The 17,621-nt window shown below is 36.8% G+C and overlaps 1 protein-coding gene across 1 annotated transcript in view; it reads left to right on the forward strand.

Annotated features, from left to right (window-relative positions):
- DENND1B (DENN domain containing 1B) overlaps positions 1–10,776 on the forward strand; it is a 234,567-nt gene extending 223,791 nt beyond the window's left edge. Inside the window, exon 22 of the mRNA XM_083359778.1 lies at positions 3,237–10,776. Coding sequence (XP_083215904.1) covers positions 3,237–3,776 — 540 coding nt within the window. The 3' untranslated portion in view covers positions 3,777–10,776. The remainder of the gene's footprint in view (positions 1–3,236) is intronic.
- Positions 10,777–17,621: the final 6,845 nt, after the last annotated feature.

The following is a 17,621-nucleotide window of genomic DNA, read 5'->3' on the forward strand; positions in this document are numbered from 1 at the left end:
TACATAATAATATTTAAAAACCAAGATGGTGTGACACATTTATGTTTTACTCCACTAAGTTATTAACCATTTGCTAAGCATTCCGTTTATTCTCATGAATATTTTATTTCCATTATCTGCCCCTCTGATCACATTTAGCAACCAACTTTCAACTCCATATTCCATAGCAAAAATCCTAATCCAACTTTATTTAAATAATCTTTCTCACATTCTTCTGATGACCGGCTGAATAACAGAAACTAGGTCTGCATTTTCCTTGTCAAGCTAAAACATAACTACGGTATACTTTCGAAAATGTGTTCATTATCCTTTCACTCACTCTTTCAATCAGAATTTTGTCAAACATCGTTCCCAGACATGTTATCTTTCCCTTTGTATCCAGAAACAATGACGGTCTTTGTCCATTTGTCAGGGCTCACTTTTTTTTGTTAAATTGCACACTCCATAAGCAAACCAAGTCCAAAGTAGTGTAATTATTTATTTACTACATCTGTACCTACAGAATTACTGTTTTCTAAGATTCTCAGTAGCATTGACTTATGGGGAGAGATGGTGCTATTTATGCATTGTGTAAATAATGCTGTGTAATTATTATGGTTGGTCACATAATCAGCCAGATGTTTGGACTGGATTTGGCATTTTTGTCTACCTATTGAATCCTTCCAAGGATCTGGGATAGGCAGATGTGGTGGATGTTTGATGGTATTAAAGGTTTCATCACAGGATGTCAGCTGTTCTAAGTAAAGCTGGTTATTGCAATTGACTGATGGTGATTTTGTCAAAGTCAATAGTGTTCAAATGGTGCTCCTGATGTTTTGGGATTGCATACAAGGCGTCGGTTAATATTGGTATTATCTTTGCTTTCTTTTGCCATAATCATTCTACTTCTGTTTGTAGGTCTTTATGGATTGTGATTTTTTTTCAGTTCACTTCTATTCTGCTGTCTCCAGTTATTGCAATGTCTAGTACCCAGCCTTTTTTTTCTTTCTTTCTTAACAATAATTCTTATGTCTGGGATGTTGTATGGCAGATGCTTGTCTGTTTGAATTCTAAAGTTCCAGAACACTTTAGCTTTTCCATTTTCTATTATTTTCTTTGTTTGGTGATTCCCCCCAATTCTTGCTTGCAAAAAAGTGGTATTTCTTGCTGATATTCCAATACATCATTATTGCTACTTTGTCATGCTGTTGTTTATAATCAGTTGTGCAATCTACTTACAGCAACTTACTAGGTGGTTCAGTGATTCTTCAGCCTCTTTGCAGAGGCAGCATTTACTTTCTGATGATTCAGTTCTGGCTTTGTATGCATTTGTTCTTAAAGCTTGGTCTTGTGCTGCCAGAATTAGCCCCTCTGTCTCTTTCTTCATCATTCCTTTTCTTAGCCATTGCCAGGTCTTGTTATCTGTTTTGCCTGTTAGTATTTTTAGGTACTGACCATGTAATACTTTGCCTTCCCATATCTCTTTTCTTCATTTGGTCTTTGTTATAGGCCAGTTTAGTTTCTTTGGTATTCAATAAGTCTTAATGGTATACTGGCTTCAGTGCATCTTTACTGTCCTTCAGATTTTCTTTTTTCTTCTTCAACTGTGTGGTGTACTTGCAACATTCCATAGCCATAGATGCTCCTTGGTCAATAGAGTTTGTCAACATCACTGCATGGTTGAAGGGCATGATTCATTGTCATTATTTTTCTGATTGATTGATTTTGTTTGCTGCCCATCTTGCCTCTAGTTCAGACTGACACTTGTCCACTGTTCCAGCTGCATATCTAATAACTGGAATTGCCCAGATATTAATCTCCTTGATGGTATTTTCATCACTGAGTTTGGACTTTTAAGTTCTTCATCACTCTTCTAATGTATTTGCTACTAATCATCTTTTTGACTTCAGTGTGCTTGATCTTTTCAGCTTGATGGATTCCCAGGTATTTTTTACTGATATTCATCCACTCTTGATGTTATTTCCATAGGGCATATTGATTCATTCAGTTTTCACTGTTTTTTCCCTGTTGAAGGTAAGGATGGCACATTTGCTTGTTCACCCTCCATCACAGTCTCTTGGCTGTATATTTGGACAATGTTGAGCAACGGTTCCATTTCAGATGGTGTTTTTCCATACAGCTGCAGATTGTTCATGTAAAAGAGGTAGGATAGCCTGGCAGATGTTTTTCATGTTTGATAGAGCAATCAGTGACAAACAGTAGTGGTGATAGTGAGTCTCCTTGAAAGATTCCTTTCATGATATTAACTTCTCCCAGTCTATCACCACTAAACAGCAACTGTCTCTTCCATTGTGCCCCAAATATGCTTTTTCACAAGGCAACTGGACTTTCTTGGTTGTTTTGAAGACGTTTTGCTTCTCAGCCAAGAAGCTTCTTCAGCTCTGAAAGTCTAGTTGCCTTGTGAAAAAGCATCTTTGGGACAACTATGGCCTGGATGACTGAGAATCTCCATAGACTTCCATTGTGCCATTGATCTTTGCACAATGTTTCTGATGTTTCTACTAACTCCTGTTATTTCTAGGCATGTCTGTCTGTCAAACTTCCACATTTCTGTACCTCCCATTTCCTTCCATTCATGTGGCAGGGAGTTGAATGCCTTCTTGTAATCTATCCAAGCTACATTCAAATTGGTCTTCCTTCTCTTAAAGTTTTCTAAAATCATCTTGTCAATTAGAAGCTGATCTGCTTGAGTAGTTTTCTTTCTGCTGTGATCTCTAAGATCTAATCAGGCCAAAATACTGTGATTAAGGTTAAAGAAACCGCTACGTTTTACAACATGAAGAGTTGTCTTCATTTCAGTTCTATATCACGTAGAATATTTTTACATTCTGAATCTGAATTAACTCAAATCTTTTGTGGGGATAGAAGTAGGAGTCAAAATTTGGAAAATTTAGCTGTAAGGAAATAAATCTTACATAATTTATTCTTGATTCATTCAGGTAAATAAAAACAGGCAGGTTAATTAAGTTGTTTTAAAATTTAGTGTAATTTTTGTATGCTATTTTTTTCTGATTAAAAAAACAATGAAACTGTTACTTAGAGCAGGGGTCCTCAACCTTGGCAACTTTACGTTTTGTGGACTTCAACTCCCAGAATTCCTCAACTAGCAAAACTGGCTGAGGAATTCTGGGAGTTGATGTCCACAAGTCTTAAAGTTGCCAAGGTTGGAGACCCCTGCCTTAGAGATACCAAGAGAAGGAATTCTGATAGGCTGCACAATCCCCTTTTTATTTCAGAATAAATCCAACACCCCAAGTGAGAGCAATCTTGCCCTACTCTGTAGTGGTTGGACATCTGACCTGGCTACTAGGAATCAGCGACAAGATGACAACATCCTCACTGAGAAGAAGCTTCCTCGGTCACCAAGGAAACATGTTCCTTCTAGCAGTTACAGAGAATCTGTTTTTGTGCAAAATAAAGAAAACCCTAACCTTACCTCCAGTGCTGATGACATGACCTCGCCTAATAATCCTCCAAGATCTCCAAATTCACTCCAAGAAACTATGCAGGGTCATTCTCCGCAAACTTTGCAACTGAAGAGTAAGTGGAATGAAACACTAAGCAGGACCTCTGCAGAGGAGAAGTCACCAAGCTTGAGTCCCAACCCATCTTTCCTCGTTCCATGGGAGAGGGAAACCCAAGATGGGAATGTAATTCTTGAAGAGGGCGGGCTTCTTCAAGAAGTGGTGTCATTATGTAAACTGACTTCTGCTTTCAACCAAGGTTTAAACATTTCAGGGGACAGGTTTTCTAACAGCAGTGGGAATAAAACGTAAGGAATATTTATTTATTGAGGGATTATATGCCTGGTAAATGACTAAAGGAAAACAACTCAGGATATCATAATAAAGGAAATAAGAGATCTTCAGGTTTTTTAATCTTTAGTTATAATTGGCCTTATTTTTGTGTTTTTACCCTTTTATTTTGAGCCTGTCTCCTTTGAATATATTTGCTCCACTTCAGTTCACAATATAAGCTTGCATTGGGGATGGGGCTGTATAAGAGAACCAGTTTGAGTACTAGTCCCACCTTAGCCATGAAAGCCAGCTGGGGGACTTCAGATCTGTCAATCTCTCTCTCAGCCCAACCCACCTCACAAGATTGTTGTGGGGCATAGAAGGAGGAAGCAATATTAGGTATGTTCACTGCTTTGAGTTATTTATAAAGGCAGGATAAAAAAATTCTAAAAATCAAATGTGTTTACAGCACATGTTTAGCATACGGTCAGTTACAGTTTCATCCTGGACATTTCCAGTTGCATTTCCAGTTGCCATGTATAAAAACCTGAAAGTCACTGCCAGTCTGTATATGCAATACTGAGTTCAGATAACATCTTAACTAAAGCATTCTAGAATCACGGTACTAGTTTAATTTCACATTTAAGCCACAGCTGGTCTGGGGCATGAAAGGGTTTTTTATAATTTCCTTTCCCTATATGCAAAAAGAAATGTATCAGACAGACACATGTATCCTTCTGTGACAAAAACTAAGACATGTAGCATGACTATTCTGGAAGTTAATGCATGATCTGAAGGCCTTAAACTTAGAAGGGCAGATTTAAATACCTTAAAGGCTGAACTGTAAATATTTGGAAAAAGAGCCACCATTATTTCATAGGAGCAAACGTGCTTGAGTAAAGAGAAATGCAGGCCATTTACCAAACAAGGGAACTCTTAAGATTATGAATGATCACCAGTGTAATCTTGTTTATGCAGTGGTTTCAGAAATCTTGTGAGAACTTTGTTAAATGTGATGATATTGCCAAGCACTACCTATCAGAAAGATGAGAATTCTAATATGCGTTTGTATCACTTGAAGTAACACCAGTTGATGATGATTGCTTGGGATTTATTATAAAATGTATTGTTTTTTAATCTAGCAGTCAATGCCCCTGTCTTCCAGACTCTGAAAAATGGTTCTCTCTCTCCCTCTCCCTCCCTCCCTGCCTCTCTCTCTCTCTCTCTCTCTCTCTGTGTGTGTGTGTATTGAAAGGTGAAGTGCAGTGAAAAGTTTATCACTCCTTTCAGAACTTATTCACTGAATATATTTTACATTTTGATTTTCTTGAAATACACATTTTGACCACGGTTGGATTTTTAATGGATTGAACCTTTGAAAGATATTTTTTTTAAATTGAAATTCATTTGTTCCTCTGGAGATTATGCCTCTTTACAGATAATTTTTAACATGTTTGTAAAGTCATTAGGTTGTTTTTGTAAAGTCATTGGGTTGTTAAGTGTGCTGCTTAACCAAGTTCTATACTTCTACTTTTTTAAACAACAAAGGAACAGTTGCAGGAAAAAGAGAAATACACTAGACTCATGGTGTAAATCCTTTTTGATTATAGGCAAATGAGTCAAAAAACCACCACAATTTCTAGCATTTAGATTCAATTTGTGAAGAGGCTGAGATCCATCTGTTACAATTTCCCTACCAATCACTGACAGCTTTGAAATTGTCTTCCAAAGAATTTATTCAAGAATCAGTCATCTGGTATATGTATATCAATGTCTACAAGCTCCTTCAAATTTGTCACTAGATCAAATATTTTGGAAATTGTCAGAAGATAAATGTGTGTGTGTGTGTGTAATTTTTTTGGATTGCTAACAAAGAATTAAAGAATTATCAGCCGAGAGACTCTTAGGTCCTAGAGAACAGCGTCCCCCAAGCTTTCCAGCTTGGCGGACCCAGAGTGGGAGAGAGAAAATGGTTCTGTGTGAATGGCAGGCACAGCTCCATTTGTGCAAGCAGTGGGCATGCATGAGTGTCCACCGCTCACGTAAATGGAGCTTCACGCACACACACACCTGCCACATGCAAATGGAGCTTCATACGCATTCCCACCACTCATGCAAATGTAGCTTTGTGCATGCTTGCACGCCCACACCACTCACACAAATGAAGCTGTGCATGGGCCACGGCCAGGGTTGAGGACCCTTGCTATTGAAAGAAGGATTGAATGTAGGAACTGTTCTTTTCCCCCCTTAGCACCTTGCTTTCTAGAATGCAAGGTTCTTTCTCTATTGTACTGTACCATTTGTTCGTTCTCCAAGTCTAAGGTTTATCCAAAACATATTTCACAGTCTCAGTCATATACAAGTTTCATTTTTCAGAAAGAAGAAAAACTATGCATATGCAAGCTTTCCACAGCAATTATAAAGTGCTGCTTCTTTGTTTTTGTTTTTTAAAAAGGTTAAATCCTGCATGGATATCTCTGTAAATCTTACACAACAAAGGTATGTGGGGGTGGGGGAGAGCAAAAAAACTTTTATCTAGTAAAGTTCAAAGGTTTTCAGTGACTTTCATGGTTAATGAATGTGATTTGGGATTCCATCTATATGGAATTCTCTCATAGTAAAGTATCTGTTGAGGAGTGTTCTTGATGAACTTCTTGAAATATAATTTTCTTTGGTCCTTGAACTTATACCTATGGCAAATTTTATTATAGTTGTATTTTTTTCCAAGGGTAACAATTGTGCCTTAAAAATGTGTGCTGCAATACACGCTAACTATTTTTATTATTAACAAAAGGACAAGTACGGTATGTCCAAAGGATCAGAGTAGCAGATTCTAAAACTTTCAGCTAGCAACTACTCTGTTTGCCACCAGTTATTGTTTAAACAATTCTCTGTATAGGCCACATAAGTAATATTTCTGTAGTGACAGAAATTTTACAATTCCCACATATGGCTGATTTTACCTATTTTGTATTCACTGTTTTGGGGAAATATAAATTACTCTTTTTAAAATGGTGAGAGTTTTTTTTTAAAAAAATGTTTTTAAAAATATTTCTCAGGAATCCCAGCAATTATTTCTATTGATCACATGATTCTTTCTATAAAATATTGGATTATTTTACTGAAATTTAGCTTATTTATTCAATACCATTAGTCTATTTAGACAGCCTAGTGTTCTCAAGATGTCTGGGACTTCAGCTCCCATCAGACCGGCCTGCAAGGCTAGTGGAAAAGACAAAGGTGATTGTAGTTCAAAACATCTGGAGGGCAATAGATGACTTACCCATATTTAGAACAAATAATTTACTGTGCAGTTACACAGGTGATTAGTTGGCATATTCAGTTTATACCCACCATGGATTTTATCAGATATGCAAAAGGGAAATCTCTTTAGACCTTTATCCTATCCCCAAATCAAAAGACCCAGGCAGCATATAGAATAATTATACCAACAGCTTTCCTTAACTAATGTCTTTTTCCAGGAATGGAAAAGTTTATTTTGAAAAATCAACTACCTTAGCTCAGAGTTGCTTATGCATCTAATGAATGAGAGATTGCTTTGGTGTCACTTTCCAAATCCTCAGATACATGTTCTGTGCCCTGTTGGGCTTTTGCTACATTGCAGAAATTAACTAGAAAGATATTTGTTCAGGTACCTCTGTTTACAGAGAATCACATGGAGTAATGTGTTTAATGAGACCCACTATGATGAATAGTGGAATAGTGAGAAAGGCTGTAGTTTTTTTTTAACTGACTTTTTAAATATTTCTGTAGCATTTCAAAAAGTGATATTACTACTTTTTGATTGCTGTGAGTTAGATTATCAAAAGCTATCAGCACTGGATAACTTTGCTCTCAAAGATGTCAACAGTGATTTTCCAATTGATTGAATAGACGGCTTGCACTGATGAGCACCTTTGAAAATGTTAATTTTCATAGCTAAACTAGATAAATCCATCAAAAGATCTGTTAACATTGTTTTAGCAGTGCTTAAATAGTTAAGTTGCATTAGTTAAATTATATAAAACAAAACAAATATCCCCTTTTATTCATTGTGCTCAGAGTTTACTAGTATATTTTGTAGGTTGTATTGAGCAGGGAATGAAAAATAGTAATGTTAATTGCCAGTTGGGTGAGAAGTGTGTGCCCATTTCTGTAATCTCTTCCTAATATTTGTACTCATCTCATAAGTGAGTCCAGGCTCCTACTTAGGTAAAGAATTAGAAAAGTATTTATGTCATTGGGAGCTTTTTCTTATGTATCTTTGCTTCAATATAGCAACACTGTAGATGCCACTGTTAACATGAAATTTGTTTGCTCTGATAAAATGTAATTTAGAAGTCAGCCTTTTCAATAAGAGGCATCAAAACCTTTAAAAAACCCTTTTTAAAAAGTCAAACTTAACAAAATTGCCAAACCTCACAGGGGTTCAGCATTATTATCCCTACATATTATTCTGTATGAGGACTTTAGCATTTGTGTCTGGTGCCATCCAACTATCCTTAACTGCACTCCGTGTCCGCTGCTGATATTCTCTGGCTCTTTTATCTTATAGTGGAATTGCCTCCATTTAAGGGATCCAAGTAAGTAAACGTGCTTAAGCACCTCTTTTATCTCCAGTATCACAAAAATACTGAGCAATAGTCCCAAAGGTGCTTTTTCAAAAGGCAACTGGACTTTGTTTTGGGGAAAACTGGGAAAAACAAAGTCCAGTTGCCTTGGAACAACCATGATCAGGATGACAGTGAATCTCCAAATACTGAGCAATAGGAATTCAAAATATCCCAAACAATAGTTTGTTTTTCTCAAGGATCTGAAATAATCTTTCAGAAAAAAGCCCTTAAGTATTTGCTACTTACCTAACATTGGGACAGGCTTAGTAGAAATATGGGTCCTGCTATTTACTGTCCCATATGTAATAAGGCATGAATATAGAATAAGTATTAGTGGGAGGAGGAGGGAAGAGAGAAGTTAATGTAAACTTCCAGACTGAAAGACTGATCCTTTGTAAATGGCTTCTCTAAGCTCTGCCTTCGTCTCATCTCAGATGTAAGTAAGGCATCAACTAGGATGTGGGAAAGTGCTGCATCAAAGAAAAGTGTTGAATTTTGTGCAATATTTTTCCTTATATTTGTGTATATGTGCGCGCATGTATGTGTTTTGATAATTAGAAGCACCTGTTGCTTTGAGATTGCTTTTCGTTCTAATATATTTCTAGTTTTTGTTTCAAAATCGTGTTAGGTTGTGCGTGGCGTCTCATTACAATTGTATAGTAAAAAGACGTAATATATTGTCAGTGGACAAAGTTTTTAGCTGATTGAGATTGAATAGGGACGTCCTATTACTGTATTATAATACAAATGAAAAGATTTGCCAATTATTTAGTAAACTTCAGACACTTACAGCTTGTAATACCTGTATTGCCCACATTACATTATAAATCACAATAGAATGAGATTTCTGTTAAGTTTACTTGTAATTGCTGATCCTCTCTGTTCCGCTGTTCCTTCACCATGCAAATAAATAGCTGCTGCTTAAAGTTGATGCCAGATGGCAATGAATGGTCAATATGTATAATTTTTATGATCCAGGGTATGACAGCTCTACTTGTGATAAATGATTGCTTGTTTCAATACATGTTTCCCCTACATTTGAATTGTTTATTTGGTTAACTTTTATATATTTCTTGTATATTTTCTTCCCATGGCTAAACGTTGATCAAGAACTACTTTGAATTTACTTACTTGACTTAATTGAAGCACTGTGTAATTTAGCCCTGATTGCAAGTAGCAGATAAGCACTGTGATGAATTTGGTGTTACATACCACATTCCCTGTATTGCAATAGGTGTGGTTCCATAGTGTACTTTACTTACGTTACACTGTGTACATAATTTCATCGATGCAACACAATTCTAAATTTATGACCATTTGTCTTGAAGAAGAGAATACAGAAAAAAACATATCTGAACAGAGCAAATCATTCAGTGCCTGGTTTATTATTAAAAAAACTCAAGAATTGCAGATATCTTTTTTTAAAATTATGTTATGAATGTTGCAAATTAAGGAACAAAATCCTGGATGATTTGTCCCAGAATGTGTTTCTACTTCTCTTCTACCTATATAGATCTATTTGAAAAGGGACTAGAATTGTATTATTGATGAAACCAATATGGTTAAGCCAAGTTGCACCAGTTATATACATTGAAATAAAAATGTAAAAAGAAAATGAAGAATAGTGTAGCCAATTACAAAAAAGGGACATATTTTTTTAACTGCTAAGCAAGTTTTGAAAAAAAGGAGAAATTCGACATGTCCAATATCTTCCCCAAAGTCCCTTTGATGCTGATATAAGGCAAAGCATCAGCCTCTAGCAATTTATTTGCATCAATGCCTTTGGGTCCACAAAGTTCCTGGTGTAATTGCAGGGAGCATTCAGGGAGGCTGATGACATTTTTGTAAATGAGTATTTTGTCATGTGCTATGCCCACTACTTTATGAATAGGAACCTTTTATTTATTCTTCCCTTCACTTGCTCTCCAACAATGTCTCTTGCCAATGATACTGCCTCTGCAGGATGGATAGGAACCAGTCTTCTTAGAAAGAAGATGGTTCTTAGCAAGAAGAAAGATTCATTATTTGAACTTAGCAGACATGTTGTGCGTGCAAGAAGTTAAATCTCAATCCAAGAAAGGTTGAAAAAGATTCAACCTCAAATCCAGGAGAGCTCTTTCCCATCAGGGTAAGCAAAACTGAAAGTATAATAGGTCAATGGTTTGATCTGCTATAAAGCAGCTTTCAAATGGACATGTGAAGGTAAAATTACTAGATAAAAATAAGTCACATTATAAATTGGATCTTGGCTCTGAAAAAATATAAAATGCTGCTCTTGGAGAATAAAAACTGGAACTTGATTATTTTTTCATTGGCACCTCTGTATGCACTTTAAGTTGACCCTTTGGGCTAATGTTAGTACAAAGTATTTTGATGGCCTTTCAATTGCCATAAAGTGCCCCACTTGTGTAATATAAAACAAATAAAAAAATAGCAAATTTCAAAAATGGTGAAATATAGTTGTTTTCCTTCATGTTGCTTAAAACTCTAGACTCGAAGTCAGGCTTGAAAACAGGAACATTGTTCTGTGATATTTAACATATTTCTCAATATATAAAAATCACAATAAGGAGCTTGCAGTTATGCACATTTTACTAATTGAGTCAAGTGGAAGAATAGAATATATATCGAGAATGCCATCGTTGCCTTAACTGTGGAACTTCATCGCAGAATAGAAATGGATTCTAAATACACAGTTGCCTATTTACAATTGAGGAATAAGAAAAAAGGGTTTCTAGCAAATCACATCTTTGCAGTGAAAACCTTTCAGTATTCTCACTGTCTGAATAGCCAACTCTTGTGTGTTCCCGAAACTTTAAAGGTATCTGTGACGCATGTTAAAAAATGAGATGAAATGTTGGAAGTTAATTCCATCACTTTTGGTCTTGTCAATGGGAGAATGGCATTTCTGTGGATGTAGCCTAGTTTAAGCAAGATGGCAACACATCCAGAAGACATAACCTATACAAATGGAATTTAACATGAAGTGGGCATGGCATGCAATCTGGCTGGCACAGAGATCAAGCAATAGCTATTCACTGGAAACAAGTGACAGGAGCAGCTAGCTGCCCACCCTAAGAAGCCCCATCCAAGCTGCCAAATCCAGGTTAGCAGTTCTGATCATTGGGCAGTCTTCTGAGAGAGAAATCACCTCCACTTAATCATAGTTCTACTCTGACAGTTACAATGGCAAGCATCCTCATCTCCAGCTTTTATACTATGTCTGCATGTGTGCAGATAAAAAAAGATGGAAATGTATAAATACTATAAGGATGGAAATGCCTTTTAAGTTCCTCTTGCCAAGATCATTATGTTGTCAACCTTGTGCAGGCCTTTCTTCCACTAGATTTACCCTATATTTTTATTCAAGTATGCTGCTAAAACAAGTCCTATTTTTTAAATGATCTGTTGTGATTCTCAAAATTTGGCTGCATAGATATGGTATATTTACAAAGGAATCAAGAGATCAAGTATATAATAAAAGGCTTGTTAGAGTCTGTCAAATACCAGAATTTTTCACTAGTCAGAAGCAAACTTTTCTGCACCTAAAAAATGATTTTGATCAACTTTTGGTCAACTCCCTTCTCTGAATCATTGCTTCTATATTAATGAGAATTAAATTTGTAAAACGGAAGTAAAACAGATGTAAAATCCATCATGATGCAACCAAAGAATTTAAGCACTTTCAGTTTGGATGAATTTCACATATGACCCTCCCATTTGAAATTCTTTGTGAAATACGCCCACAGTAGTTTACAGCAATAAAACAGTAGCACAAATAATAGCAACAACAATAATAATTTAACAACAGCAATAAATTGATAGATTATGCATCCATACTTTCAGAAATATAGTACTAAATATTACAATTTTGAGGCCGCTCCTTCACTTTGTATTGTCTCAAAACAATCCATGTTCTGCTTCTTGCCAGGGGTTCAAACACAACTTCTAAAGACCCGTTTTTATCATCATGATGATCATGACAGGAAAAACAACACACTCAGATCCTGGAATTTGGATTTGAATTTGGATTGAATGTGACAAGTAAAAATACTCCCACCCCCAAATCTTCTCATGTACATAAAAACCATAATAGTGCCTTCACTTATGATGTGGATTTCCTGGTATGCAAGGAAAGCTAAGGGGAGGCTGTGGTTTTTCATCATCTGAACGTGGGAAGTTGGGGGGCTGGATGGGGGCGAGGAGAAAATTGCCAGAAGCAGATTCTTTAAAGGTTTAAATCCCTGTGGGTTGTTGGTTTTCTTACAAATGTTGCATGAAATGCACCAATGAGCACAGATTCTGTCCCTTAAAAAAATACAGGCATGCTACACAAGGTTTTCTTGTAGAGAGTAAGGAAAATGATGGAGATATGCAGGAGCTGTTGCTTAGGCCAAAGGTACAGAAGCATTTTTAAATCGATAACAATATATTATCTGGAAATGGATCAACCAGATACCTCCCTAATTCACTGAAGTACTAGAAAGGGGAGAAGGTACCGTTGAATCAGACTGTCAACAGTCTGTTATTATAACCAGTCTCAATAAAAGTAGTTTTAGATACCATGTGGAATTGATTTCATGGTCTGGTCTACCTAAAAGGGCTGGTGTTTCTTCAGTCTGTAAATTATCCATTCTGTAAAAAATCCACTGGATTTTTTTTTAAAAAAGGCAAGAGCATGATTTTGGTGAATAAAACCTTGCTCTATTTTGTACACTAAAAATAAATAGCTTGAATGTCTCTGTGTCTTACATGGTTATGCATACCCATGCACCACACACACACACACACACACACACACACACACACACACGTCTGCACACTGCCTTGCACTATTAGTTCTATGATAGCCAATTAAATTTACCTCTGCTCAGTTTGGAAATGCTGGCAGTTGCATATGGTCATGCACCTGTGGTCTAAGTCTACAAGTCTTGTAAGATGACAAAAACACTCCAAAGAGAAGAATGGTTTCCAAGCTTTATTTTGCTGCAAGAACAGCATTTTTCCCATAATGTTGATTTCACTCCTATTTAAAGAATTTAAATTGATGTACTGCAGAGAAACACCCCTGCTTCTAAAGATTCTGTAGAGAAGTAAGTGAAGGACAAGGAGTGTACATGGAGCATTGGGTGACAACATTTTTCTGAAGTGATGGCCAGAAGGTAAGTGGCTTTCAGTCACATCTGAAATGCAGGCACTTAACACAGATCCCAGGAACTATTACAGTCTAAACTTGATTGAACTCTAAATATAATGTTCAATGCAATGAATAACAATTTCCATAAAATGAGATATGGCATCCAGCCACTTTTATCATGAATGCTTTCCAGAATGAAATCTTGCACACCAAAGTGCTTTCCTGTGCATACAAGGACAGACGGATTGCTTGGCTTTTTAAAGTTTTCTCTTCCTTCCATAGGCATTGAATGTGCAAAAGGTTTGCCACCAGAAAGGCAAAGCTGAAAAGTCTCACTTGAAGTAACCTTGAAGCCTCCTCTGATTATTAAGCAAGGTTTCTGAGTTTAATGGCAGAAATCCTTATGGTCTACAGGGGTCTACTGTAGTATTCCAAACGTTGCTTTTGTTTTATGTTATCAGTTGAGAAGATCATTATTAATTTCAGTTAGATCAGTCTTTCCAAGGGAGGAGGTTGCACCATGTTCCACATTTCAACTCGGGATCCCTCCTTCTCTTGGCGACTGGGGCTGTATGTCCCTTGGGTGGCACATTTATTGGCAGTTATGATAGAAACCATGCCTACCAGAAGAAAGATGAGTAACAAGACCAAGACCATTGAGCCAATGGAGGTGAATATATTGGAGGACAGGTCAGCTGTCAGCTGGAAGAATGGAAAGAAGGAACAATATGATGCCATTGAAGCAGAAAAATAATATATACAATTTCATCATGGAAATAACTGGCTTACATATATGAGTACATTTCAGTATACTTCTCCCCATAGGGAAAAAAATCTAGCTGGTTATACATTTATACATACAGCAACCACTCAATATATTTGCTGAGGAATTAATTTAGGAATAACAACAACTGTATAGAAGATCCAGATTAAAATTTGTCTAATTTCCTGACAAAATCTATAGCTGCTGCTTGTGTTTTCAACATTTATCTATTTTTTTATCATGTTGAAGCCATAGGCTGGCTACTGTCTTCTTACACTTTAGAGCTACAGTGGGGGGAAAAATAAGTTGTATTTTCACCACAGGATGAACAGACGTTCAGAGGGCCAAATAGCTTGCAAACCACTACGGAGGTACAATAAACAGCAGGACATTCACATACATTCTTTACTCATCTTGCGTCAAAGGTGCAAGAATTAGCCAACACAACTAAGTCAATGATTCACTTGACAACTGTGTTACTAACTAAACAACTGCAGTGATTCACTTAACATCTGCGGCAAGAAAGGTCATAAAACGGGGTAAAACTTAACAACTGTCTCAACAGAATTTTTGGTCATATTATCCCTTCCCCCCCCCCCAAACAATCATCCACATGTATAGACAAGATAAAGTAATTGACAACATAATACCAAGTAAAGGGTCCCCAGGTGGATGTCATTGAACATGCTACTGAAGAAGAGCTAAGGTTCTTTCAGGTATTAATATTGATTATGATACAGCTAGATAAAAGCCTTTGAAACCACTAGTTGGTGATGTTACCATGCAGGACAAAAAAGAAATCCACAGAATTGCAATGGGATCGTGAAATGTAAGAAGCATGAACACAGGAAAGCTCAATACAATGCACGATGAAATGAATTGGCTATTGGACACTAAAAAGATCATGCTATTTATTACTCAGGATATGAAAAACAAGCAGCAGTGTTGCTTTCATAGTCAGCAAAGATATAGCAAAGATCTACTGGAATATAACATATTCAATTACCAAATAATACTAATTAGACATTATGGACAATGCTTTAATAGGATGGTTATACAAGTTTATGCTTTAACACTGGTGCAGAAAAGGAGATGGCTGATGAGTTTTATAGTCATTAGATTTGTTTAATCTGAAATTGACCAAAAGTGCTGCAGGTGGCTGAAGACTAGAATGCTAATCTTTTATAAATTGGAAATTGATTGATTATGTACCATCAAATTATTTTTGAACTCCTAGAAACCATATGGGGAGAAAAATATAGATGGACTCTATAACTTAAGGGACGTGGTGGCTCAGTGGGTTAGGATGCTGAGCTTGTCGATCAGATGGTCGGCAGTTTGGCGGGTTGAATCCCCAGTGCCGCGTAACAGAGTGAGTGCCTGTTACTCGTCCCAGCTTCTGCCAACCTAGCAGTTCGAAAGCACGTAAAAATGCAAGTAGAAAAATAGGGACCACTACGGTGGGAAGGTAACAGCGTTCCGTGCGCCTTTGGCGTCTAGTCATGCCGGCCACATGGCCACGGAGACATCCTCAGACAAGCGCTGACTCTTCAGCTTTGAAACGGAGATGAGCACCGGCCCCTAGAGTTGGAAATGACTAGTATGCAGGTGCGGGGGAACCTTTACCTTTACCTTTATAACTTAAGAAACTGAAATGAAGCAGGAGAAAGACTTACTAGTTTACGACAATCCACTGATTTATTTATTGCCAATACAATCTTCAAACAACCCTAACTTTTTACACGTGGACATTCCAAAATGGAGTGCATACAAATAACTTTGATCATATTATTGGTACAAGAAATGGAAAAGGTCAATTACAACAGCAAAGGCATGGTCAGAGTATGGAACAGATTGTGGCTCATGTGCAAATACTTCAGGAACAAAAAAGAATTTCAGAGAATTGTAGAGCACACAAAAAGAGGTATTGTAATGATATCTGTGAACACATCAAAGCTGAAAGTCTAAAGGCAGTTACAATCTCAAATTGAAATGCTAAGGGGTACAAATGAACCAATAGTAACTGATATCCACAAAGATCAAACAAAAATGGAGTATACTGAAATTCTTTAGAATGTCACTATACTCTATACCTTAAAACAGGGGTTCCCAACCCCCAGTTCATGGACCAGTACCAGGCTACAGCATGCCAGCAACTGGTCAGCACAAACAAGCAAAACCCCATCCGGGGGATGCAGGCAACACACAAAACCACGCACCCTCCAGTCCGTGGAAAAATCTCTCTCCACGGAACCGGTCCCTTGTGCCCAAAAGGTTGGGGCCCTCTGCCTTAGAAGATAGCCCCTATTTAAAAGAACCTATGTTATCAGTCATTTCCAAGTTGGAACACTACAGAAACTGATGAAATTTGACAGAAAGTTGGCAAGCAACAGAATAAGTATCTATAAAGTATCTAACCAAACTATGGTAACAAACATGATACAGGGGCTAACAAATTGGAAATGCTCCGTCTACATACAGTACATGGAGGAGAAGGAGGAGGAGGAGATGATGATTTAACAGACTGTTCAAACAATTGTGGAATGTTCATAATTTCATATGCTAGCAAAATAAGATTTAGGACCATCCAACGCTGCTTAGAGCCCTGCATGAAAAGGAAGATAGTAGACATTCAACTGATTTTAGAGAGGGCTGAGGAACAAGAGATTCACAGAATAACAGAACAACAACATGTGTTGATGCACACTGGCTAATTGAGAAATCCAAAAGATACTGAAAAGATGTGCTTCATTGATTATAGAAAGGCTTTTGATTATGTCAACCATTTCAAGCTGTGGAATGAGAATGAGAAGAAAAGGAGAATCTCAGAAACTCAGTTGTTTGAATGGGAAATCTTTACACAGGTCATGAAGCTGAAGTCCAGACAGAATTTGTTGAAACAAACTGGGCCTATATTGACAAATGAGTGAGGTAAGTCTGTATGCTCTCCCTTTATTTCATTCAAACTAAATTCTGCATAAACATTTGGGGATGGGGACTATATTAGAAGAGGATGATGATGATACCAAAATTGGAGGAAAAGCACAGATAATATACAAACTAAAATATATGATATATCCAAAAGCATCATGTGTCCAGACTCCAAAAACCCACCTTCAAAGAATGGATAATTAGGTTGTGAAAGTACACCTCCATGTCCAATAACATTCTATCTCAAAAGTAAATCTGACACAGAATTCAATTCAACTTGAAAACCATTTCTAGATTATAATTCTCTATATAAATTTTCACTAGATTCTAGATCTATAAGTTCAGTTAAATCAGAATAGATCTTAAATAGCTTGGACAGTAATCTTACTTTATGAATTGTACTATGCTGACTGTACTATTGATATTTTTATATTGTGTAC

This window comes from Vipera ursinii (genome assembly GCF_947247035.1).
Source record: "Vipera ursinii genome assembly, chromosome: 3".
NCBI classification, from domain to species: domain Eukaryota; kingdom Metazoa; phylum Chordata; class Lepidosauria; order Squamata; family Viperidae; genus Vipera; species Vipera ursinii.